Source organism: Myodes glareolus, chromosome 21, assembly GCF_982192425.1.
Source record: "Myodes glareolus chromosome 21, mMyoGla1.1, whole genome shotgun sequence".
Taxonomy (NCBI): Eukaryota; Metazoa; Chordata; class Mammalia; order Rodentia; family Cricetidae; genus Myodes; species Myodes glareolus.
In genome coordinates this window covers 20,613,893-20,640,223 of record NC_142046.1, presented here as the reverse complement: position 1 = coordinate 20,640,223, position 26,331 = coordinate 20,613,893, and the positions used below count along the sequence as shown (strand labels likewise).

The window sequence follows — 26,331 nt, the reverse complement described above, 5'->3', positions numbered from 1 at the left end:
ACAGGGAAAAGAAAGAACCAGTTTTCTGTCGGAAACCCAGTCCCAGGTCTGGAAGACAGGGGAGATCCACGGGAGTTGGAACTTGGACTGGCTCAGCTAGGAGCGGAACAATATCCAGCCAGCTTGGGCACAGTCCGATGGGATACACAGCCCAGAGCTGTGGAATGCTGGGCACAGATCAGGGAAGCCCCATCCTGTGCAGATACCTACCTTCACTGTTATGGATTTCTGGGGGTGTCGCTGTTGCAGGATTTCATGCCGTGTTACTTCCTGATTCCTGATTCCTGCCTGCCATCTGTTTATACAGCCCACTCCCATATGCCCTTTGAATAAAGAGACAGCATCTTCTGTGGCATAACACATGGCTATTTCTTTATTGTGCATTTCTGCCTCTGCCTCCTAAGTGCTACCTCTCTTTCTTTTTATTTAGGGTTTGGCATCCTGGGAATTTTCCATGAGTCATCTCCCCTTTTTATATTTATTTATTTATTTTGTTTTTTCAAGATAGGGTTTCTTTGTAGCTTTGAAGCCTGTCCTGAAACTAGCTCTTGTAGACCAGGCTGGCCTCAAACTCACAGAGATGCCCCTGCCTCTGCCTCCCAAGTGCTGGGATTAAAGGCGTGCACCACCACCACCCAGCTTTCCTTTTTTAATTTTAAAAATTTGATACATTCATTTTATTGTATTGTTTTGCATGTGTATGTATCACATGCATGTTTGATTTTCTTGGAGTTCATAAGAGGCATTGAAATCCCTGCAACTAGAGTCACAGGTGGTTTTCAACCACCCTGTGGGTACTGGGAATCAGACCAGTGTCCCCTGCAAGAGGAGCAGGTGCTTCTAACCACTGAGCCAACTTGCCAGCCTCTATTTTCCCAGTTCTGAGTTTTTTAAAAGTTTTTAAATTTTTATGTTATATACATTGGTGAGTGTCAGTGTGAGGGTGTCAGATCTCCTGGAACAGGAGTTACAGACAGTTATGAGCTGCCATGTGGGTGCTGGAAATTGAACCTGGGTCCTCTGGAAGAGCGCTTAGTGTTCTTAAGTGCTGAGCCATTTCTCCAGCCCCTGCCATTTTGAGGTTTTTTTTCTTTTCTTTCTTTCTTCCTTCCTTTCTTTCTTTCTTTCTTTTTTTTTTAGTTATAAACTGATCGACCCATTAGCTCAGGCTTCTTATTAACTTTTATAACTTATATTGCCCATTATTAGCCCATTATTCCTATCTGTGTTAGCCAATTGGCTCAGTACCTTATTCAGCGGGGTAGTCACATTTTGCTTCTTCTGTGATCAGGTCACAACTGCAGAGAGAGCTTCCTCCTTCCCAGAATTCTCCTGTTTTCATTGACCCACCTCTACTTCCTGTCTGGTTGTCCCGCCTATACTTCATGCCTGACCAATCATCGTTTATTTAAAATATAATTGACAGAATACAATAGTCCCACACCACTTCCCCCTCTTTTTTTTTTTACAACAAGAACTCTGAATCTAACATCCTCTGTTTAGCTTGTCTCCTGACCATTAGCCATAACAACTTGTAACCAACATCCTAAACAAAGGAAAATATCCATAGTCCATTTTTTTTGGGTATGTGGGCATAGTTTTCCAGGCTATTTCCTGCTGGTTGGGGGCACTGATAATTTTATGGGGACCTAAAGAAAATTTAGAGTTGTGATCAAGTCCTGACTGGAGTATCCTGTGAGGTTTATTCATCTTAGGCAGCAGTCTTGAATCTGTTCTGGATGCAGAACTCAGACATCGGGGTCATCTGTTTCTACCAGAGATTTCTAAGGTAGTCTTCCTTGATCAAATCTGATTTTTCTTAACTCAGAATGAATCCATAGCTTCTCATTTTCTGTGGAAACAAAAGCAAAATCTCTTCTCCAGAGTAACATATCTTTTGAAGTCGAGGTATTTTCAAAATACCTATCTTGGATTAATTCAGCAGCATTTATAAATAAATATCTTTTAGCAGCTGTTGCTACTTCCTCAGCATTCAAACAATTCAAAGAAAGCACAATAACATAAAGTATCCAGACTCTTTGTGTGTTTTTCATCTTTACGTGGCTTTACTTTAACCTCTATTTCTTTTATTTTTACTTTTAATTTTTGGCTTTTTGAGACAGGTTCTCTGTGTATCTTTGGCTGTCCTGGAACTCCCTCTGTAGATCAGGCTATCCTTGAACTCACAGAGATCTGCCTACCTCTGACTCCCAAGTGTTGGGATTAAAGGTGTGTACCACCACACCCAACTACTCTTTCCTTTTTATTTTAAGGGCTTTAATCTTTTTCTTTCCTCTCCCAAACTTGTATATATTTTTAACACACTGTAAACCATTTAGAGGTTTTCTTCATCTTTGAATCTCTCTTTACTGTATATCTGTCTTTTTCTGACTATGTGAGTCTTTAATTTGCTGAGCAGTATGGAGAGGATTAAAGCCATAGCTTTGATGAATGGATCCAGTCCATTTCTTAGCTTTCTGTGATTCCAGCCTCATGGCAGAGGTACTGGCTGTAGCCACGTTTATTGCCACAAATCTATGGCATTTCAAGGTCCCTGCCAGCAAGCAAGCTGCAGCAGTTTGCTCACAAACCACACTCAAATGCCCTGTAGCTGGACCTCTTGCCCAAAAGACTGGCAGGACGGCTCAGAAAGCCGGCATTTTAAAACTGTACAGCTTTTTTCCTGCTACGGCTGAAAACCAAAAAGCATGTGGTCAGCTTTTTATGCACACCATTTAAGTGTTTCGTGGCAGGGCCTTTTAAAAGAGCTGCAAGGTTTTACAGCTAAAGCTGAATCAGGAAACCTCTCTTAAGTGAGAGCACTTGCCTCTAGCAAGAAGAGCCCACCTGAGAAAATGCTGCTACCAAGAAACCATGCTTTACTCTATTCTTTTCTGTCTAGAATTACTTCCCAAGCCCCTCAGGCTTTATGTGGGTGCAGTTGTCTACACATTTGGTGCCATTTGTTGTCTGAGTTTTCTGTCCTGCCCGATTACCACAGTTGTTAAGTCCCAAAGAAATCACACAAAGGTCTACATTAGTTATAAATGATTGGCTTATTAGCTAGGCTTCTTATTAACTCTTATAACTTATATTGCCCACTATTAGCCCATTATTCTTATCTGTCTTAGCCTTGTGGCTCAGCACCTTATTCAGCAGGGCAGTCACATCTTGCTTCTTTTTTTTTTTAAGATTTATTTGTTTTTTATGTATACAACATTCCTTCCATGTATGCTTGCATGCCAGAAGAGGGCACCAGATCTCATTATAGATGGCTGTGAGCCACCCTGTGGTTGCTGGGAATTGAACTCAGGACCTCTGGAAGAACATTCAGTGCTCTTAACCTCAGAGCAAGCCATCCCCCCTTTTTTTGGTTTTTCAAGACAGGGTTTCTCTGTAACTTTGGAGCCTGTCCTAGAACTAACTCTTGTAGACTAGGCTGGCCTCGAACTCACAGAGACCTGCCTGCTTCTGCCTCCCAAGTGTTGGGATTAAAGGCGTGTGCCACCACCACCCAGCACATCTTGCTTCTTCTGTAGTCAGGTCACAACTCTGTTTTGAGTTTTAAAGTAGAGAGATGGATGCAGTTATCAATGTCCTTAATTTTGAGTTGGGCATTTCCCCTCTACCTTCATATTTCATGCACATCTACCTAGATACTTTTAAGTCTAAAAAATGTTTGAGATTTTATTATTGTATATATGGGCATTTTGCCTGCATGTTTGTCAGTACACCATCTATGTGCAGTCTGTGGAGTCCAGAAGTAGGTGCTTAATACTCTTGGAACTAGTTACAGATGGTTGTTAGCCACATGCTGGGGTTTGAACCCAGGTCCTCTGGAAGAGCAGCAGTGTTCTTAACCACTGAGCCATCTCTCTAGCCCCAATTTAATTTTAAACTTTTAGTTTTTGTTTTTTGGGTTTTTTTTGAGACAGGGTTTCTCTGTGTAGCTTTGGAGCTTGTTCTGGAACTTACTCTGTAGACCAGGTTGACCTTAAGCTCCCAGAGATCTGCCAGCTTCTGCCTCCTGAATGCTGGGATTAGATGTGCCACCATACCCAGCCCTTTATTTGTTTATTTATTTATAAGGTCTTTCTATATAGAGCATGCTGGTTCACCTGTAAAGCAAGTGCTATTACTGCACAGACCTCACTTTTGGCACGGGTATGTTCTGGCAAGTCTCTCTCTCCATTGTATCTCTGTCTTCCGTGAGGCTCCCTGCTTGGCCCTGCTGTCACTGTTTTGTATGGATCCTTTCATGTCTGACCACTTGAATTCCTTCATTTCTTGGGCCTCAACTTCATCCAAGGGAGCTAAGGCATCACACGGTCGGTTGTGACAAATCTCTTGCCAGGCAGAAGCTCCACGTCTTTTAATGCCTCATAGATTGGTCAAAGGAGTCAACAAAGCCTGACAAACCTCTCTGAGGAGTGAATGGGAGGTGGGGGTGGGGAAGGGAGGGAAGAACTGTGGTTGAGAAGTTGATGGGAGGGCTGTGGTTGATATGTAAAATGAATTGAAAAATTTTAAAAAAAGGAAATAAAAAATAAAAAGTAGGGCTGGAGAGATGGCTCAGAGGGTAAGAGCACTGACTGTTCTTCTTGAGGTCCTAAGTTCAATTCCCAGCAATCACATGATGACTCACAACCATCTGTAATGAGATCTGGTGCCCTCTTCTGGCTTGCAGGTATACATGCAGGCAGAACACTGTATACATAATAAATAAATACATCTTTAAAAAAAGAATAAAATGTTTAAAAAAATAAAAAGTAAATTGATCAAATTTCTCAAGTAAATATAAAGAGTCAGGCATGGTGGTGCATGCCTTTAATGCCAGCAATCAGGAGACAGGGGCAGGCAGATCTCTATGAGTTTGAGGCCAGCCTGGTCTACAAAGTGAGTTCCAGGCCAGCCAGGGCTACATAGAGAGACCTTGTCTCAAACAACAATAGTTTAATGGTCCTGGTTGTCCTGGGACTTGCTTTGTAGACCAGGCTGGCCTCAAACTCACAGAGATCCGCCTGCCTCATCCTCTCAAGTGCTGGGATTAAAGGTGTGTGCCACAACCACCTGGCAAATAAATATACTTTTAAAATGTATATTGAGGGGGGCTGGAGAGATGGCTCAGCGGTAAAGAGCACTTTCTGCTCTTCCAGAGGCCCTGAGTTCAATTCCCAGCAACCACATGGTGGCTCGCAACCATCTGTAATGAGATCTGGTGCCCCCTTCTGGCCTGCAGGCATACATGCAGACAGAATACTGAGAATACTGTATACATAATAAATAAATAAATAAATTAAAATGTATATTGATTGGGTTCGCATGAAAAAGAAGTTTTCTAGACTCTGACTTGTGTGGCCCCCCCTTGCTCCATGATCATCAGATGCCATAAGTCTGCACTACTATGAAATTTTTGTTTATTTAAGACAGGGCAGTGGTGGGGCACACCTTTAATCTCAGCACTTAGAAGGCAGAGGCAAGTGGCTAGTTTGATCTACAGAGTGAGAGCTTCAGGACAGCCAGGTCTACACAAGGAACTCTTTCTCGAAAAACCAGGAAGGAAGGAACCAGGAGGGAGAGAGGGAGGGAGGGAGGGAGGGAGGGAGGGAGGGAGGGAGGGAGGAAGGAAGGGAGGAAGGGAGGGAGGGAGGAAGGGAGGGAGGGAGGGAGGGAGGAAGGAAGGAAGGAAGAATGGTCAGACAGACACAGACAGACAGGGCTTTCCTAGTAGCTCAGGCTGTCTTCAGAATCCTGGTCTTTCCGCCTCTTCCAGGTGCTGGGATTCTAGGCGTGTGCTGCTGTGTGTAGCTTGCCAAGATTTCCCGTCCTGTTTGTGTGTTCACTGGTGGGGAATGGACTTCCTGAAGGTGTGGACGAGTTCTCCTAACGGTTCTGCTTGTTCTCATCCTGCTTCTCTGATGTTTGGCCTGCACTGTCAGGTTTCCAAATAGTCCCACCAGCTTCTGTAATTCTTATGTAGACACAGGTGTCACTACTGCCATAGTTGACTGTTACACGCCATCTGGTGACCATATGGCTCCCAAAGATTTATAAGTGGCGTTGGGTCCTGTCCTTCCTAATTATCCACCCCTGCCTCTGAGTTCTGTGGTTTCTTTCCTGCTCCTGTTTGTCTTATTGTAATTTATCACAATTTTTTGATATATATGACTAATAGGTCATCATTTGTTTTACTCACCTGGAAGACAATGCATTTATTACCAGATCATTCAAATGGCCTTGTATAGTCTTAAAAGTGATAATGCTTCCCCGCCTATAGTTGTCTGAAGGAAACTATCCCCCACGGGTTCATATATTTTCATACTTAGACTCCGATTGGTGAACTCTTTAGACAGGGTCTCACTGTGTAGCTCTGGCTAGTCTTGAATTTACGGAGATCTGCCTGGCTCTGCCTCCCTAGAGCTGGGGTTCAAAGTGAACGCCACCAAACTTGACAAATACTATTTACTGATTCTTTTCATACAGGGTCTCACTGTGCACCTTGACAGGCCTCAAACTCATAGAGATCTGCCTGCCTAAACTTCCAAAATAAATAATGTGAATATTTGTTAACACAGTATAATTCTATAGTCTACCTGAGGCCTGAGCAATGATGGATGTGTCCTCTGAAGTTCACTCCTCTCATGACGCTTTAGGTTTTATGTGTTTGTTGTTGTTTCAAGACAGGGCTTTTCTGAGTAGCCCTGGCTGTCTGGAACTTGCTCTGTATGCCAGGCTGACTTCAGACCCAGAGATTCACTTGTCTCTGCCTCCCTGAGGGTTGCGATTAATGGCATGCACACCACCACCCTGCTAGGTAGTTCCTTTGCTAACTAATTCCTCATGAGTTGAGACCTTTCATGGTGTATGATATAGTATGCTATGCACCTTCCTGACTCTCAAGCCTTTGGACCTTGATCGGCACAGATCATGTTGGACTCTAGTGTCCAACCCGAGAAGGAATCGCCCCCAGAGACCACCTCATACACCACAGCCGATGCAAAAGCATGAGGATTTTATTAATTCTGTCATGACAGGGTCCCTCAGCATTCGGGAAGCCGAGAGACCCCGAATAGCTGGTACAGTCTGCTTTTAAAGGAGAAGGCCCCATAGAAACAAGAGGGGTTGTTCCTTGACCATTATGATTGGCTTATTCGAAAAGGACTAATACCATTAATTGACTGGAGAACTATTGTCAGATCAGATGAGGTAAGAGGTCATTTTGAACCCGTTTCCCAGGGGACTGAGTCAAAACATACGTGTATGGGTAATTGTTCAGGAACTGAGTACGTGCATGTGTAGCTGTTAGGTCCTTGGTTCCCAGGGGAGGAGGGGAAGCACTAAGGCACAGAGGCTGAGAGGGTTTGGAATTGTCAGAAATGGCTTCAGAATTGTCTAAAATCTTACAATCAGAGGCATACACGTCCTTTCTACACCAAAGTCAGGAGTCACCCTAATCCGTGTATCACATAATTGTGAGCAGACCCTTGCTTGAAGATGCAGCTTTGACTCTCTTAGGACTGGAGGGGGAGAGAGGGGGGTGAGTGGGGGAGCAGGAGGGAAATGGGAGGAGGGGAGGAAGTAGAAATTTTGAATGGTATTATTTATAAAGCAATAAATTTTTTTAAAAAAAGATGCAGCTTTGGTCTCTTCATGAGCCTTTGGTAGTGTTTTGTCTGTATCACTGAATGGCTTATTTGGAGAGGGAAGGATCATGTTCACTAGAATCCTTTTTTCTTTTCTTTTTAAACAGACAGGATTCCCGTTTCCCTGGCTGACCTTGAACTTGCTTTGCAGACCAGGCTGGCCTGGAACTCAGAGGTCTGCCTGTGATTGCTGGGATTAGAGCAATGCACCATCAGACCTGGCTTACTAGATTCCTTTTCTAATGAACAGAATCCTTTTTTATTTGTTTTGAAGACAGGATTTCTCTGTGTAGCGTTGGAGCCTGTCCTGGAACTCACTCTGCAGACCAGGCTGGCCTCAAACTCACAGAGATCCTAGGGCTGTGATTAAAAGTGTCACCGCCACCACCCAGGAAGAATGGAATCCTGCTGATCACAGTAGTGATCAAGCACAGGCTAAGCCAGTGACAAAGACCAGCATGTTATGTCTTTTATAATTCACAAGCTACCTTGATTTCACTGGGCACTCTGGATTTTGCTTGGTGCTCATGACCACTGGCAAGCATGGGTGCCTTTAGTCCACTCCAATCTCAGTTACTAACAGCAGCAGCTCTCAGATCACATCGTACCATACAATGAGGGTCACAGAACCACTAAGAAAGGTTAAAGAGACTGAAAGATTCAGGACTGAAAGCAAAAGCAGGGAGCAGATGTGGAAACCAGACCACAGCAGGCTGGATGGAAACCCATGTAAGGCTCAGTATGAAGACTTCTGTCTTCTATGCAGGAGAACTCAGAACAGGCCCAGCCTTTTTCATGACTATGGCTAGACCAGAGTTCTGTGCGCCTAACGGCACTGCTGGGCCCTCCCTGCTCCCCCTATGGATAAGGACTAGAACAGGGAAGTTTTATTCAGCCCATGGGCGTGACTGCTATGCAACAGGGCAAACTACTTATGTTTGCTGTACAATGGTTCCAAGTAAATGCTCAAACCTGGGGCTCCTGCCTCATGTTTGCTCCAGGCTTGTTTCTGAGACAGGGTCTCACTATGTAGTCCTGGCTGGCCTGGAACTTGCTATGTAGACCAGGATAGCCTCAAACTCAAGAGCTCTGCCTGCCTCTGCCTCCCTAGTACTGGGACCAAAGGCATGCACCACCACACCCAGGTTCCATCTCACATCTACCATGTGCATTCTGGTTGTGTGTTTCTGGGTGCCTGAAGAGCTCCCCACATGGCAAGCCTGCCTGGCCTGTGGTTTCTGAATTTGAAAATGTTCCTGGTCTCAGGTCTCTTCCTTTCTTGAGGTCACACTTAGTGTTGTTCTTGTTATTTTCCCACACACACCAGCACCAGCGGACAGTGCCAGCAATGCTGCCAAGGGATGCTTTCTACCATCCTGAAAAAAATACCTGCTTATCCAAAAGGGAAGTCCATGTGGGTGAGCCACCAGGCCCACTACAGCAGCCTTTCCTGGGCTGTCCCAGGTCTTGGGTTTTTCCAAGCTCCTGGTGAGGAGGTGGCTAGAAGCAAGGAGGGTTTCCTGGCCAGCCTGCTGTTCCAAAGCCCCATCCTTTGAATATACCCATCCCCATGTCTGTATGCACCTGAGGCTGGAGCTGTCATAGAGCGCTTGCCCACCATGCAAACGAAGCTCTGGATTCATTCCCACCATCCCAAACTAAGCGCCTTGTCAGCAGGGGCAGATGTCCTAGGTCATCCTTTGCTTTGTAGCTAATTCATGGCCAGCCTGGGATACGAGATTCCCCCCGAAAAAGATAAACCAACCCCTGCAGCTTGGAGTTACCGAAAATGTCCTATCTGTGAAAATAATGTCCACTCTTTCAAAAGTCAATCGTCTTTTCAGGGCACTCTGGGGCCAGGAATGGTGGGTGTGATTATGGCGAGCTCTGAGATGAGGGAACCATTATTCATTTTGATTGACACATGAAAGCTCTATAAACACTGTACTCTATCACCCCCAGTTTGATACTGTCTTCGAATCACGTAAGATGCAATCACCTGAAAAATGGATGAAGGACACGGAGACCTCTTTGAATCTTTTTTTTTTAACTCCTTCAAGAATTCACCCAACTGATTGTTTATTCAAGAGCCTGAGACTTTGATCTCCTCAGGGGCCATCTCCAGCTCCAGGCCTGTGGAGCATCAAGGAAGGGTGCCAAAATACACTGTTTGCCTCCGACAGCAAGATGGCCACGGAGCTCAGCAAAAGCCCAGTGTGTCTTCTACACGTCACTCCCAACAGTGGCAGCCGTGGGCCTGATCCCGCCATCTTTCCCGTGTCTGAACCCACTCCTTCCACACCCCAGGGTACATATACTCGCCCCGCAACCTCCTCTGAGAAAGCGGACAGGAATGAACAGGAGCCCATACACCTGGAGCGAGGTGCTGCCTGTTCTAACCACTGTTACGTTACAGGGACGGGCGGGTGTCACCATTTTCCCACACGGGAAAACAGCCGTGAGTCAATGGAGTTAGTGTCAGAGGCAGAACAAGGCTGGGTGGCAGAGCCACACACCACTTAGGCTACGCCTCTGACTGACAGTTTAAGCTCTAAGCTCTGGGAGAAGAAACTAACCAGGATGAGGTGTGCTCCTGATGCAGTCAGAACCAGCAGCCATCCCAAAAGGCAACAGTGTGACCTCTGGTTCTTGGGGGGGGGGGGACGACTTAAGAGCACAGCAGCCAGGCCCACTTGTGGGTGTTGACTGGAAGACTCGGGCTGGGGAGAGATCTACAGAAGGCAGGGAGAACTGCTTTCATCTCAGGTTGCAGACCAGAGTTCTCAAAGCCAGTCTGAAGCACAGGCATCAGACCTCGTCTGTAGGTAGGTCTAGGCACATGGGGTAGCATGTTCAGCTAGCTACTGCTGGGGGTGCTCCTTTAACCATTCCCCCATGCGGCATCTGTCGGCTGACGATGTGGCTGGCCTGTGTGCTGGCAGGGCGGATGTTAAAGGGCACCTCCTGTGTTGCCTTCTCAGGTAACACCTCCTCACACTCTGCCCAGGCCCCATTTCCCAAGGTCCCCAACCCGCTGCCTTTTGGCTGAGCCCCAGAGTCAGCAATGAGGCAAAAACCACACACACAACCACAGTCCATGGGGGACCCAAGAGGTCCCAACCTTGTGATGTAAACTAGCACGCGCCCTTCCGTATCCTGCAGGTCAGCATTTCTACTGAGAGCCTGGGCCAGAACGGTATCAGCACCCAAGAGGACCCCAGGGCTGGAGAGGCTGGGAGCAAGCAGGTTAGCAGTTCTGTGGCTGCAGCAGCCTGGCCTGGTCCTCATCCAGAACAAATGGAGACTGGAGTTTTCGGCCTTGCAGGTACTTCTCCAACCCCTAGAAACAAAGGATTGCAGCGGCTAAGTGTCCCCCTCATCTGCCTATACCCGCTCCAGTCACCCCAAACCAGCATTCCAGTGTTACCCTGTCAGGGTCAGAAGAGGGCTAGTTTCCTTCCTTCAGGAAGATTCCCCAAAGTCTGGGTCTCAGCCTTGATTCATTCCTGTACCCCATCCCCTCCCTAGACTTGCAAAGGCCTCCAGACTCCCAGTCTGGACGCCTCAGTCCACCTCATTCATTGGCCAGCTGAATCAGGGCTGTGACCTGTCCGGCGCCCACTGCCTGCTTCTCCCATTTTCTTCTTCCGGTTCACACAAACCAGACTTCATGAAATCCTGGACAGGGCCTGTATACTCACCTCTCCAGAGTATGACACCAAGGGCGATATCTCGCAGATGGCTGGAGGGTCTCCATTTGGGAGCAAGCTGGGGGAGAGCAATGGTCAGCATCGGTCTCTATAGTGAATGCTGGGGACCCGCCAGCATCCCCGGGACATGAAGAGGCAAGCGCCAGTCCAGCATCAATGCCACACGCTAGTCGCATCTCCACAGCAAATTCCCCCCTCTGCACAGCCCAAACCCATGCATGCCATCTGCCAAGTGTCAGGCTCTGACCTAGCTACACAAATCACTACCTAGGGTCCCTGCACACAGCTCAGGCAGCCAGGCCGGCTGCACCTCCAGCACAGTAACAGGGGAGACAGACACCAAAGGTCCTTCACCTCCCCCATCCCGAAGGTCAGACTTTCCTGTATCTCTTCAGGGTCAGACTTAGGTCTCATCTTCAGAGCTTAGGAGGGTGCACTTGGAGACCCTGCCTCCCTGAGCATGACTTGAGACTAAGAGGCTGAGTCACCAAGCAGGCTGTCACATAGCCACCTCATTTGGCGTGGTGCTGTACTAGAAGCCAGCTGAGGAGAACGCTGCTCCCCGGGCTAACCTCAGAGCCTCTCACCCAGACTGCTCAGGAAGCTGAACTCCATGCCCATCCAGGAAGCGGGCTCCGGCCTGCAGAGCCCAGCGGTAGTGCTGAGTCAACAAGGCTCTCCTGGAGGTGGACGGGTTGTCTGTGCTGGCTGTGTCTGCGTTCTTCAGTGGGGAGAATTCCTCCTCTCGAGATACTTCAAAGGCAACGAAGTTCCTGGGAGAGAGAAGGGTTCATCATCCTGCATCCCAGCCGGCTGTTCCGCTCTGGACAGGCAAGGGGAGGCCAGATTTCCCCAAATGGGAACCTGTTCCTGTGAGGATGGTGGTCTCGGAGGGACCACCTCTCCTAGATTCACAGAAAGATTCACAGGAAGAATCTTACTTTCCTGAGATCCTAAGAAGCCTCGAATCCTCCAACTCTCACTTGCCCCAGGCTCAGAGGTAGGGAACACCGGGACTCACCCGGCAACTCCAAAACCCAATCTTGGGTCAGGATTGTGGTCTTTTCAGACCTCTGCTCTTGCTGTTGGGGGAACACCCTCTGGACTTCTCTGAGACAGACTATAGTCCCTCACCTCCCCCCACGCCTCCCCCGCCCTCACTAAGCTTCCATTTCCCTACTGTCCCACGGGACCTCGGAACCCACGACAAGAACAAAGAGAGGGAAGGAGAGAAAAGTAAGTGACTTCTGCCACTAACTTAGCAAACTGGAACACATCAAACACAAACTTCTCCATCTTTATCCCATTCGGTCTTAGCGGCTTTACCAGATTTCCCTCCTCATCCACGTACGGGACCTTCTTCACAGCCACATGCAGCTTCAGCAAGGGCTCAAACTCCCTGGTGGCAAGAGGGCAAAGGGGTGTGGTTCAGACAGGGCACCCCGGCACGCCAGTCTTCACATGTGTGGACCCGGCCAGGGGAGGCGGCACTAGGAGCTAGCTACATCTCTGGGGAGGACACAGGTTTTTTGCCCAGCATCTCCAGGGCCAAAAGTCAGGAACCACCAGCCAATGCTGCCCAGGCTAAGGCCAGGGCAGAGGTGGCATCCATGAGCAGAGGGGTCAAGATAGCCTTAACCAGGGTCTCATCCAGGCTGTCCAGAGCTTGACTCGGGTGGGATTTGGCTTGTTGATAGTGACAGAAATTCTCGCTACCTAACTCCTTGCACTCCCAACAGGGGCTCAGCTCAGGCTTGGTCAGCTCTAGAGGTTGTGGGAGGTAGAGACTCTTAGATTCTAACAGCCACCTGTTGCCACACACCTGGTGATCATATCCAGGAAGTCGCGGGTGAAGAAATGGTTGCAGATGTTGCCCGTGTTGTAGAGCAAGCCCCCATCAGCCCCTCGGAGCCCAGCAGTCTCAGGGCTAATCTCGCTGTATTCCACCACCTGGGGGACACCATCCACCTGGCACACCACGCCCACCGGCTCTTCGGGGTATGCTTTTTCCACCACCTGCAGCCACCAGGTATAGACTCAGCGTGCTGGGAGTGACAGGGATGAGAAGAGGGACTGGGTTTGTGCAAGGGACAGAGCCAAGCGCCAAGGACAGCGAAAGCTTGGCGCTTACCTTGGCGCCGCAGTCCGCTCCGCGAAGCACGCAGAAGCCTATGAAGGCTGGGTCAGCCAGCCGCACCAGGATGTTGTCCACACAATACACGTGCACAAACTCCACGCCCCGCTGCTTCATGTCCTCTAGGATCTGGTGGTCAGCCAGAGCACTATACAAGCCACCATTGCCATCTGCAAAGGAGAAAGGAATGGGTCTTCCCACGGACTCCGGCTTGATCTGGTCAATCTCAGTCTGGTAAATGCAGCAGGAACAGCAGCCACCACCAAGAGCCTTGTGACTGTAGCATGTGACAGACGAGGCTCCAGACTGAGCTGGGGCCACATAGCCTGCCTGAGCACATCTGTCCCGGTAGTCAGGCCTCCTGACCCACAGCTGCCCTCTGTGGTCCAACCCTTCCCTGTCCAAGGCGTGGGCCATACCTGGAGCCATGGCAACTTTGTCTTTCCGTTCCAGTATGGCCTTGCCCTCAAAGGTCACAGCGGGTAGCATACGCTGCTCGAACAGGACCACGTTAGCGGGATCTAGGTGGAAGAAGTCATGCTCCTTGAAGAACTTGATGGTGGGTCCCAGTGTAAACTCACTGGTCATGATGTACCTGTAAAAGTCGCGGCAGTGAGTGACTTCCAGAGGACTCTGGGACACAAGTCTGCATGGGACTCAGTAAGGACAGGTACTGGGCTCTCTAGGGCTGTGCTAGAATTGGGTTTCAGGCATTGGTGTGGGGCAGGCCTGGGTCACTTAAGTAAGGGTGCTCTTTCTGGGACGTTGGCAGGGAGGACACACCAGGGCACGGTGCAGTGGGTTCCCAGTCGCTGGCCAGCCAACTGTTCAACACGGCGGATCCGCTCTGCCTGCAGTTGGTACAGGGTCTTCTGGCTGGGCAACCCTACTTGATACATGCCCTTGGGGTAGGTGACGCCCAAGCGAGTGCCCTGCCCACCGGCCAGCAGCAGGACAGCCACTTTGTTCAGAGCAATCTGTCGGAAACCTGGAGGGGAGATGCGTCGTGAGAAAAGGCCTCTTTCTCTAGAGATAGCCACTCATGAGCTTGCTACTGCACGACTTCGGGGTCTACTAAGCGCAGGAGGAAGGACGTGCAAGGAAAATAACTCCACACAGCACTTCCTGAACCGCCACCCTCCCCTTCCCCGTAGGCACTAACTCTACTGGACGCGACGGGCAGAGCTGACCCAACCCCCCTCCGCCCCGAGTGGCGCTGCCTACCTTCCTCTTCCCACTGCAGGCGTGTCTCTTGGTCGCAGCGGATCGCGCTGCCCACGAGTTCTGGGGGTAGGGGCTGCAGGCGCGCTTCCAGGTCCGGCAGAGGGCCCGGGACTAGCGCGCAGGCAGCCGAGGCGCGCTGGCAGTGCTCACGCAGGACATCGGGTTCCAGTGAGGCGAGTTCCGCCAGCAGCGCCGCTCGAGACTCCGGAGCCAAATCAGCCCAGAAGCTAAGGAGATGATCCTGCCCAGCGCGCTGCAGCTGTGCTCGCACATCCTGCTCCGAGGCCATGTTCCAACCGCAGCTGCTGGCTCAGTCGGTACTCGAGACCTTATGACCAACATCACGAGACCTCAGGCGGGAGGCGCAGATCCCAGAGAGGCCGGCCCAGGGCGCAGCCCCTCCACCCGGACCCCGCCCTCTTCTCCGTTGGGGCTTCGGTCCTCTTTGGCTCCGCCCCTCTTCAATTTCTTTTAGTACAGTCCCCCCTCCGGGGTTCCTAGACTTGAATCCCGCAATCTGGTATCTCCGTCTAACTGCGCTCCAAACTATGCATAAGACCCCAGATCCCTTCTACCCCTGCCCCCAAGCTTAAGGTGTTCGGTCCAGGACAGACCCTCCTAGTGCCCAAGGCCTAGGAGTTTCTCTACTAAGTATCTCCCACCACGCCTCCAATGTGGGCGTAGCTATTTTATGCGTGCCCAGGGGCGGAAAGAGACTTGCACCGGCTGGGTATTCTCTTGTGCTGACCAGACCTAACCCACCCTCCTGCACGTCCACAGCCGAGAGGCCTGGGAGCCTTTCCTGATAGATTCTGAGCCTAAGAGGAGCTGCTTGATCGTGTAAACTTTCGCCGAGAAGCCCCTCGGGCGGGCGATCTTTCTGGGACACTTGGAGGCTGGACCCAGTATCCATTTAACCTGTATCCATTTAACCTCACCTGCCTACCTTGACGGACTTGGTTTCCAGACCCGCTCTGCAACCCCTTCCTGCTTTATTTTGATTTTCCATAAAACCTGTGTGTGTGTGTGTGTGTGTGTGTGTGTGTGTGTGTGTGTGTGTGTTGTCTTTTCGAGACAGAGTATTTCCTGTGTAGCCCTGGCTCTCCAGGAACTCTTTCGGTAAACCAAACTGGCCTTGAACTCAGAGATCCTCTTGCCCCTGCCTCCTCAGTGCTGTGATTAAAGGCTTGCACAACTAACGCCCGGCTTACATAGTCTTTTGTATATAAAAACAAAGCAAGAATGGAGGCCACAAATTCTCTTGGACCAGACAGGGTTCTTGTCTACAGCCACAGTGTAGTTTGCAATAAATGGCTTTGCTCCCATCTGAACACCCTTCTTCACAGCTCTTTCTTCCATTCTCTTCTGCCTGACTTCTCCATGGGAAGTGTACTCCCAGAGGCAGAGACAGGACACGGTTCCGTTTGTTGGTCTCCTTCTGTCTCCTTCCACGATGGGCAGACACAGGGACGTGTTTGTGTACTGAACAAATGAGTGTTGGATCCCAAGTCAAGCACCACAGCGAAATGGTTCAGTGAGTGCTGGCTGAAGGGCTGAATGAGTAAAGAGTCTGTTCTGGTGTGACTTCCAGGAAATGCGTGGAAGGAGAAACAGCAGCCAGACAGGAGTCAGGTGAGCAGCATAGGCTTCACATCCCAGGCCAGAGCCCGTGGCAGCCATTATTGCCTTTGGGGCAAGGCAGAGAAAGAAGGGCATGAGCCTCTGGGCAGACCTATGAGCCCTCTAGGTCTGGATGGGCTCCTAAGTTTTGCCTCAAAGTGTGGGCATGGATCAAGGTCAGAGGTTGGAAACACCTGTTTGTATAGCTGAGAGCATTTCCAAGACCAGAAGACTATGCCTCCCTGGGCAGGCAGAGGTACCTGTCACTGAGTCCTGGTGAAGCTGTGAGGTTGGCAAAGTCCTGCTGGACCCAACTCTCTGTATTGCCTGCCAGGGGGAGGTGACTTTTCCTGTATTTTGGTTTATTTGTTTTATTTACCTATTTACTTAGTCAAGGGCCTATGACTAAGGCCTAAGTGGACACCAGAGAAGCCGAGGGAGGGCAGGGGCTAGACAGCACAGCCGGCCTCTCTCCTCACAAGTGGGAGCTACTCCAAGAGACGTCGGAGTCTTGCCAACCTCACAGCCATCTGTATCCTGCACACCTCTGTCCAAGGGTCATGGTTGGCAAAGGGACACCTGTTCTGGATTCTGGAAGTTCCCTGGTGGGCAGCAAAACTGAAAGCCATAGGGCGGGAAGAGTGTGAGGCCAGGCTGGGAGAAGAATGGAAGGAGGAAGTCCTCAGAGTTCAGGCCAGAAAAGATGCAGGGCAGCACACCTTCGTCTTGCACCCAGAGCTGGGCATTGAGTCCACGCTCTTCCTGATCGTTCCCCAATAGTCAGTCATACGGAAACCTACAGACCTACCTTCTCCTGGGCTCTTGACAATGAGAGGCTCTTATGTCCTTTCTTTTTTTTTGAAATTAATTTATTCTTTCACAACTTCATGCATATGTAATGTTCATTGGTCATATTCCTGTTATCTTCTCTTAGTCCCTTTTCCTCCTACCAAATCCTTTCTTCTTCCCAACAAGGACCCCCATACTTTCATGTCTGTGTGTGTGTGTGAAAGAGTGTGTGTATGTGTGTGTGTGTGTGAGAGAGAGAGAGAGTGAGAGTGGGAGAATGTGTGTGTGTGTGTGTGTGTGTGTGTGTTCCAGGCAGTGGTTATGTAGGCCTTTAATCCCAGCACTTGAGAGGCAGAAGCAGGCGGATCTCTGTGAGTTCAAGGCCAGCCTGGTCTACAAAGGGACTTCTAGGATAACCAGGGCTGTTACACAGAGAAACTGTATCAAAAAAAAAAAAAAGTGTGTGTGTGAGAAACAGAAAAACCCACTGCAGTTAATCAGAATTGTCGGCACAAACACCAGTTGGAGGCTCTTTACAGGAGCAAAGGCATTTTACTAGTGACTTCACAGCTGAGAAACAGGACCCTCCCTCCCTTCCACAGCAACTATTAACTGCCTAGAAAGGGGTGGGACTTATGAGCTCCACCTCCCCAAGAGGGCAGGCGTTTATCTTCTCTGCTAGTGGACTCAGGCTCACCCGGGGCCCTGGCCTGAACCTGTTGGTTTTGCTGTACTGAGCAGCACTGGTTTCACCTGATGCTGGTAGTTACTCCATCGCTGGTACCTATGCAGGGTCCTGAGAATGCCCAAGGCCTCATCCTGGCTTGGTGTTCTGCTACATTTGCACTATTCCCTTACCAAACAAAGCTTCCTGTGTGCCCACTATCCACTGAGTGCCAATGCCAGGCCTTGGGGTGCTCTGTCCTATTACCAAACATCAAAATTCAAGAGGAAACAGTCACACAGTCAGGCATGAGAGGTAAAAACATCTATGTAGACTTTTGGGGCAGAGGAAGCAGGTGCCTGAGAAAGGTCTGAAGTGTTCATAGTAATCAATCGATGACGATGGTCCTCTACATGCAGCCCAGAGCCCGAAAGTAAGGGTACATGATGAACACCCTAAGGACTAGGCAAGCTATGAGGGGAGGAAAATGTGAAACCCCAGAGGGGTCTTTGACTAGGTCTGCCCCTATAGGAGTAGCTACGCTCCAGAGGCCTCTGCCAAAACACCTTACCATGAATGAAGCACAATTTTGAGTGTGATGGGTGTGGTAGTGTGCACATTTAATCCCAGCACTCAGGAGATCTGAGTTCCAGGTCAGCTTGGTCTACCAGCAAGTTTCAGGACAGCCAAGGTTGCATAGTAAGACCCTGTCTTAGGACAAACAAAGAAAAGTAATTTTGAGTGAGTAACCTCTAGAAATGTGGAGCCAGGGGAGCTGGTCAGGGAAGCTGCTTCCACACCTGAGACATACACCTATTAGAAGCCTGTCCAGAAGGGCTGGAGCGAGGTCCCGAGTGAAGGGCCTGTCTGGAGGCTTTCAACAACATTGCTGAAGAGTGTGCCAGTGTGGTTAGAAAGTAGAAGCAGCAGTTAACGTATGGACTGTCTCAGTGGCAACTGTTCTCAGTTTCTGTTTCTGTGATATTCGGAAGTTTGGGAAGGTGATCGGGTGGAGGATAGAGGACAGGCAAAGGAGTTGGTAAGGGGGTAAGGGACCCTAAGGGAAGAGGAAAGGAAGAAGGGAGGAGAGAGAGGGGGAGAGAGAGAGGGAAGGACGGAAGGAGGGAGAGGGAGAAGGAAGAGAGGAGAGAGAGAGAGAGAGAGAGAGAGAGAGAGAGAGAGAGAGAGAGAAGGAGAGAGAGGGAGAGGGAGAGGGAAGGAGGGAGGGAGGAGGAAGGAAGGAACAATAGAAAAAAAGCAAGCCAGCAAGCAAGCCCGAGTAGGGGACCAGATCCAGAACGCCAAGGGAGCTGATCACCGGATGGGCATCTGGGGACACAAGACAATTTGGCTTTGTCCTACAGTTGGCAGGACAAGGCAGACGGTCCCAAAGGACCAAAGGTAGAACTGGCAGTTGTAGGGACAGAGGCCTCAGTGAAGGAGAGCGCCCAACTGTCTGGAGCCTATAATCCTCTTGGGGCATTCCTGATGCAAGAGAAGGGAGCCCCAGAGTCAATGGGCGCCTGGAGCCAGGGGACTCTCAGTGAAAAGGACCAAAGGGAGCAGGAGGGGCTGGACCTTCCCATCCTTACGGGTGAGGCTACCTGGGTACAGGATCTGTGCAGGGCGCCACGCTCCGCCCTCAGAAAAGTGGCTGGCAGGGCGGGGCACAAATGGATTGGAGTAAAGCCTCCACCGAGGCCAGAGGGGTGGGTAGTGGGCGTGGAGGCAGGGGGAACGTGGAGAGCGGAGGTGGGAACCCTAGCCGGTTCGACTGGGGCCTGGTCACATCTCCCGGGTCCCACGCACTGGCGGCGCCCGCCCCTACCGTAGGAAAAATCAAACTGGACTGGTGGCTTCCGAGCCAATCCCGGAGCAGATGGGCCAGTTTCGACCAATGGCCGCCGTGAATATTAATGCGAGCTGACGCGGCGGCGAGGAGAGCTCCATTCAAAAACCAGCAGCTATTGTGGCGGGGCGCGCGTGCCGTGCAGGGCCCGCCTTCTGGGCTTGTGGGGGACCGACGCGGATGGAAGCTGGGTGCCCATGGCCGTGGCAGCGATGGCCGAGCGTGGCCGCCTACCGCACGCCGCGCCCGCGCTCGGCACGGAGGGGCTGCCGCGAGCTTTCCTCCAGAGCCTGCGCACCCTCTTCGACATCCTGGACGACCGGCAGCGCGGCTACGTGCACCTGCGCGAGATCGAGTCCCGCTGGCAGGGAGCAGACGCGCGCGAGCTGCCCTGCGGCGTCCTCGAGGGCCTGCGCCAGGTGGCCCCGGCCAATGGCTACCTGACTTTCGAGCGCTTCGTGGCGGGCTTGCGCACCTCGCTGCTGAACGCCAACAGTGCCCCGAGGGATCAGGCACGCGTCGCTCCCCGGTCTGGGGACCAGCCTTCGTTGCAGCAGCGCCTGATGTTCGTACCGGCCGACGAGCCGCGGACTGTCCTGGAGAGGAAGCCTCTGCCCCCGAGTGCGCGCCCCGCGCCTGCTGACCCCAGTGGCACCTCCCGGAACCCTGAGCTACTGTGTGTCCCCGCGGAGGCGGCACCCTGTCCCAAGGAGCCCGAGCGACTCCTGAGTAAGACCCTGGAACGGAGCCCGAGCGCAGACGCTGGTGAGTTTGGGCGGCCCCCAGTCCCACCTCTTAATCCCTGGGACCTGTGCTGGAAACTGGAGAGACCGGCAGGGTCTCCTCAAGAGGGTTGGAGATGGGAACCACTGTGGGCAGGCCCCAGAGCCTAAAACAAGGTTGGGACCACCTGGATGGAAGGGAGCTTCGGCCTGTGCCTGTGTGAGCTGCGGTCAGAGGCCTGATACCAGGGCCAAGGGCAGGTCGATAATTCTGAACACCTAGGAGAAGCCCACTCTGTCTAAGCCAGAGTTGGGTCCTGGAGCATCTGCGGCGGTGAGAGGAGACATGCTCCCTGCTGTACCTGCCCTATACCTGGGGACATCTGGGCTCGCATCCTCGTTTCTGTGTGGCTGTTTAGGCACAAGTTTCTTCATAAAAGCATCCTCTAATCTGTCCTGGAGGTCCTTCCAGTGTGACACCCTGCAGAGACAACCCAGCCTGCTTCTCCACCCAGTCAGAGGAGGTGCGGGAGCACAAGTGCTGAAGAAGACTGGGTGTGTGGATGCTGAGGGGTGTATGTGCCCTACAGCACCTGCTGCAGACACCCTGGCCAGACACAGACCACAGTCTCTGGGGAATCCAGCAGGCTCCTCTCCCTCCTTCCGGTCTAGTTGGCAGGGACAGGAGACTGTTGAATAGCCCCCTGTCTGCCTCGAGAACAGGACCTGCATTATAGCTAAGCGTGGAGGCAGGTTCTCAGAGGAGCCCAGGGCCCCTCTGCAGCCCTGCAGCCCATTCATCCTGTGCACAGCACTACCAGGTGCAGGGCTGCCCACTGGTGGCAGCTGCCAGTCCATGTTGCCACTGGCCACTGCTCTGCCAGCCTCACTGGACCTCTCCTGCCTCAGCCATGTTTTACTGCCTCCCTTGTGAATTGATATAAACACATACATTGTGTGTGTGTGTGTGAGAGAGAGAGAGAGACTGCTCCACATGTTCAAGCCCTGACTCCCTGTTCTATGGTAGGGGAGACTTCTGGACATGGCTGGTGTGGCTGTGAGTTTGAAGTCAGCCCTGGGAAGGGACTGTGTAATGAACAGGCTCACAGTTTGCCTGTGGTACTGATCTGTTCAACCTTCAGTGGCCCTGGCTCAGTTACTTCTGAAGGTCATGTACTCAGGGCCCACAGTGTAGTAATATTTAGCCCACTGCTCTGTAAGCCTAAGGCCGGGCTCTGGCTCTAACTCCTTTATAGGTCAACCCAGACCCAGTAAAGATTACGGTGTGGTTGACACAAAGCTCGCTTTGAAGGAGCCACAGAACCGCGTTAGCCCCCACCCGCATGGGAGAGTCCTCCCAACACATTTATGGCCTCAAATTCCCAACCCTGTGGGAAGGAGGTTTATGCCTCCTTCCTGTGTAAGTCAGATCCAAGTGTCACAGGGTTCCTTCCTAGAACTCATTGCCGGTACCTGCTCTGGCCCCACCTTCATGAGGCAGTATCCTTGTGTACCTCCCATGGCCTCACCCTGAAACTGCAGGCTGGGACATGAACTTTGGGGCCTGCTTTGGAACTAGAGTCTCTGTTATGCACAGCCGAGCATAATTATTGTCTCTGTCACTCCTATGACAGCCGCAGGGGCGATCCTGATGCCAGGGATAGGGTTAGAGGGCTGGGGGCAGACACCCTCCTCTCTACCTGTGCCCTACTTTTGGTAGATGGGGAGGCACTCCAGATGATGCTCACAGGGGTCTATGGCACATATATGCACAACTTGCTTTATACTGTGGTTATTTCTGGGCGAGAATTACGTCTCCATCACCGGTGGAGGACTGGCTCCCTCGCTACCCCGTGCTGTGCCACAAAACCCCACGCATTTGAGAAAGGTGAGGGACAAGTCAGAGGGTTCTGCCGGTCCATGCCTTGTTTCTTTGTTTTCTTTTTCTGAGACAAGATCTCTCGACATGCTTATATTTGAAACTGGAACTCACTATGTAAACCAGGCAAGCCTTGAACTCACAGAGCTCTGCCTGCTTCTGCTTCTTGCGTGCTGGGATTAAAGGCACAGTACACTACCACGCCCCAGCCTTACCATCTCATCTTTTACACGTCACCCCTTGATACCCTTGAGAGGTATCCACTATGGTTTTTTTTCAGGCACTGGGGGAGAAGTGCAGGAAAGAGCTGTATTCATGCCCTTCCCTGACCCCTCAGGGAGTTCACAGCCCTCCTTGAGGCAGGTGAGGGAAGCAGGGCAGGCAAGAGGAGACCGAATCCCAGCCAGGTACAAAGTCAACAGATAAAGCAAGTTCACGGTTCAGGATGACAAAGGTTCCCAGGACAGCCCTGGCCCCTGGGGTTTATGTCAGCTAGAGGGTCCTGGACGGGCTGAGGAACTGGAATGAGATGTTGAGCCCATTAAGCAGGCCCAGAGCTAAGCAATGACCCCAACTGTCTGCTACAGGCGCAGCATCCTGCAAGACCCTGGACGTAGGCACAGGTGAAGCTCGGCAGGCTCCACGGGCTCGAGGCGAACGTCGAAGGCATACCATCACCAACGGTGTGGACTGTGGCCTGGTGAGAAGGGCCATGACTCTGAGGGACTCTCTGTGTTGTCCAGAAGGTTGGAAACCACGAGTCTGGTTACCTGGGGAACCCCTGTAGGAGAACTGGTTAGCTCTGAATCTCTCTCTCCTGGGCTTGAATCTGCTGGAGGGAAGACAGGCAAAGTCAGACAGAGTGTGGAAAAGTGGTTCTTAGTGATCCCTGGTGACAGAGTTTGGGCCCCTGCCCTGCCTACTTCCTGAGGCTCTCACCTCTGCAGGCCAGCTTAGGGCACAAGGAACAGGGTGCTGAGTTGCCCTTGGGCAAGTGTCAGTAGAGGGGTGCGAGAGAGGCCAGTCCCCATTATCACCTTCATCATCCAAAGAGGAGGAACTGAGCTATGTTCTCCAAGGCGTAAGTTTGAACCCAGCATACACTGGTGCTTCCGCGTGTGCATTTGCAAACCGCCTGTGTGCTGACCCGATGCTGGTGCCTGTGTGCTGGTCTGCCGGTGCACAGTGCACAGGTCTCAACTTCCACACCCGCGGCTCCCTGAGCACAACCGGTGTGTGCACGTATGCCTAATGCCAGTCTGCTTGCCGGCACGCGTCCATTCCTGTGTGCACGTGTGTGTTATAGCTGAAGCAGATGAAGGAGCTAGAACAGGAGCAGGAGGTGCTGCTGCAGGGCTTGGAGATGATGGCTCGCGGCCGAGAGTGGTACCAGCAGCAGCTGCAGCGTGTGCAGGAGCGTCAGCGCCGCCTGAGCCAGAGCAGAGCCGGCGCCGTGAGTGTGGGGGCACCCCTGCCAGCTGGACCCGAGTTGCCCCGGGTGGGCTCCCTCTGGACTCCGAACTGAAGCTTTGGAGGAACAGGAGTGCCAGATACAGGAGTCTCCTCACGGCCTGGTGTTCCCTGCTTCTCTTCCAGGACTTTGGGACTGCAGGGAGTCCCCTCCCTCTGGGGAGGTTGCTGCCCAAAGTACAGGAGGTGGCCCGGTGCCTGGGGGAGCTCTTGACTGCAGCCTGTTCCGGCAGAGTGAGTGTTCTGGAGGCTCCCGGGCACCCCTTGTCCTTGTTCTGGGTGCTGTGCCCAGAAGAGGCCTGCCTGATTGTGCGCTCCCACAGGCTCTGCCCTCGTCTTCTTTGGGGCCCCTGGGCCCTTCCTCTCCCTCAGCGCCAGTCTGGCAGCAGCAGACCATCCTCATGCTGAAAGAGCAGAACCGGCTTCTCACTCAGGTGAGGTGTGGGAAGATGGGGCTGGGGCTGGTGGCCCTGCAAACCCTGACCGCCCCCCTGCCTGCGCTCCCGCCCAGGAGGTGACGGATAAGAGCGAGCGCATCACTCAGCTGGAGCAGGAGAAGTCTGCGCTCATCAAGCAGCTGTTTGAGGCCCGGGCTCTCAGCCAGCAGGATGCTGGGCCTCTGGACTCCACGTTCATCTAGCTGGTTGTACCTCGCTAGGATGTGCACGCGGACTCAGCCTCAGCTCCACGGCGCTGCTGTGAGCCTGCCTTCTGACTGAAGGTCTCAGAGCTTAGCCCTCCGGGCCCTGGAGAGGGCACCTGCCTCCACGCTCGTCGTCTGGGCTGTCCTGAGGCTTGCCCCAGGCTGGCCTGACACCATACAGTGGGTGCTGGTCGTAGTAGTGCTATCAGGCCTGAAGCTGCTACTCCATTGTCAGTGGATGGCAGAGGACCGTGCCTCATATTTATCTGGTTTTCGGCAGCCCTGGACAAAGAAGGGGGCATGTTTACAGTCATCCTGTCCCCTCTTGTAAGGCTGGGATCGTTGGTGTTTAGTAAAAAGTACTGGTCACTTCTAAAACTTCAGAGAGACCCTGTCTCGAAAAACCAAAAAAAAAAAAAAAAAAAAAAAAAGTACTGGTCACATTGGGCTGTATTTCTCATAATGCCCAGCAGAGGCCGCTGGCTGCGCTGGGTCCCTCTGCCCTGTTGCTCACTGTGGTGTTTCTGAGTAAATAGATTTTTTTGTACTGAGGGTAGGCTAGGAAGCCTGGAAGACCTAGCTCCGGGGTTCTTTCTCTCCACCAAGGGCCCTAAGACAATCTGATTGTGACTCAGGAGCAGAAGAGAGACATGGGATGGAAGGATGGGGCCCAAGAAACCTCTAAAAGAACCTGGCTGCAGCTGGACCAGGCCAGTCCGGTTCCTAGAAGTGCTCCAACAGCTTGGTTTACTTACCTTAGCGTCCTGCCTTACCTTAACTGTACAGGGGAAGATGGCAGCAAGGTAGCTCAGGTGTGGCCCTCTCCTGGGGAGGCCCCATGCCCCCAAACGGGGGAGTTTGGACTTCTCAGCTAAGTTATGAGTGCGCTGTAACAGAATATACCCATTCCACAGGGTGCAGGATTCCCTAGGCCTGGGATCTGCTCACACCTTCGTCTTTAATGTCCTCCTTGGTCTGACAGCGTGGTCATTGACTCAGCCACAGAAAAGTGAACCAGGGAGCCCCGGGAGAAACTGAACATCCTTGGATACCTCCCATTGGCAGCTCAGATGGGTACAGATTGAATGAGGGGCATCTCTGTTGGTCTGGTGGGGCCTGGTGCTTGCAACCTAAGGCGCTGGGACATCATGGGTGAATTCTGTGGTCTGCAGCCCCCGGTATGGACTGTGAGCATTTGGTAGTGAAATAACCCTGGAGTCTAATTTCCCCCACTGTGCTCAGCCTACAAAGCGTGTCAAATCAGGTGCAAATTAGTCTAACACCCAAGCCGTCTACTTCAGGAATTAGTGGTTTCTTGGCTGGAGGGAGGGCTAGATCTAAAAGGCAGTTGTGTTCCATGAACTCAGAACACCCAAATGAACTTATCTCAGACCAGTGCTGGCCAGGGACAGGTCTCCATGGCAACAGATTGGGTCTGCCCTCATTCCTTCCCCCAAGATGGCCTCCTTGTTCCTTGGGTTTGCCCCTGTACCCTTCTCTTCCGTGGCTTGGCCCTCCTAATTCTCAGGTCCTAAGGATACTTGGCTAGTCTTAAGAGGTTCTCCAGACACAGACTGTGGCATCCAGCACTAGGGCCTGACTGCCCATCCCATGGAACACGGGTCTCAGCAGCGTCTCTGAGGTCTTGCCAAACTCCTCCGACAGCCAGGCCATCTCAGTCACAGTTTTATTTTCCTCTTGGCTTTGCCCAAGCGAGTTACCCCATCTACTAGAGTCTGCTTGCTCAGGTCACATGGCACCGCAGAAAGACACAGCTGGACATAGTGGCCCATGCCTTTAATCCCAGCACTCAGGAGACAGCAGGCAGATTTCCGAGTTCAAGGCCAGCCTGGTCTATAGCGTGAGTTCCAGAACAGCCATGGCTACACAGAGGGACCCTGTCTCAAGCCCCATCTACACACACACAAAAGATGGGCAGCTTTCCACCTGATGTGCTTGTCACACCTTGTGGTGTGCCCCTCCT

At 51.7% G+C, this 26,331-nt stretch overlaps 2 protein-coding genes across 4 annotated transcripts; one reads left to right on the top strand and one right to left on the bottom strand.

Annotated features, from left to right (window-relative positions):
• Positions 1 to 10,737: 10,737 nt before the first annotated feature.
• Uap1l1 (UDP-N-acetylglucosamine pyrophosphorylase 1 like 1) lies at positions 10,738 to 15,320 on the bottom strand. Its single transcript, XM_048426060.3, has 9 exons — positions 14,712 to 15,320; positions 14,271 to 14,475; positions 13,907 to 14,082; positions 13,485 to 13,657; positions 13,176 to 13,369; positions 12,612 to 12,752; positions 11,941 to 12,126; positions 11,345 to 11,411; positions 10,738 to 10,983 (listed from the first exon to the last, which is right to left on the bottom strand). Exons 1-9 carry the CDS (start codon positions 14,998 to 15,000, stop codon positions 10,891 to 10,893), a joined length of 1,524 nt encoding a protein of 507 aa, XP_048282017.3. The 5' UTR covers positions 15,001 to 15,320; the 3' UTR covers positions 10,738 to 10,890.
• A 4,250-nt stretch (positions 15,321 to 19,570) lies between these two features.
• Sapcd2 (suppressor APC domain containing 2) lies at positions 19,571 to 24,730 on the top strand. Of its 3 annotated transcripts, none has more exons than XM_048426133.3 (6): positions 19,571 to 20,398; positions 22,822 to 22,980; positions 23,541 to 23,687; positions 23,831 to 23,938; positions 24,028 to 24,138; positions 24,216 to 24,730. In XM_048426133.3, the coding sequence occupies exons 1-6, from the start codon at positions 19,831 to 19,833 to the stop codon at positions 24,227 to 24,229; spliced, it is 1,107 nt and encodes a 368-aa protein (XP_048282090.3). In that variant the 5' UTR covers positions 19,571 to 19,830; the 3' UTR covers positions 24,230 to 24,730. The 3 variants fall into 3 exon arrangements, with proteins under 3 accessions (XP_048282090.3, XP_048282091.3, XP_048282088.1); XM_048426134.3 differs by having other exon boundaries at positions 19,572 to 20,398; positions 22,822 to 22,917; XM_048426131.3 differs by having other exon boundaries at positions 19,580 to 20,398; positions 22,822 to 22,934.
• Positions 24,731 to 26,331: the final 1,601 nt, after the last annotated feature.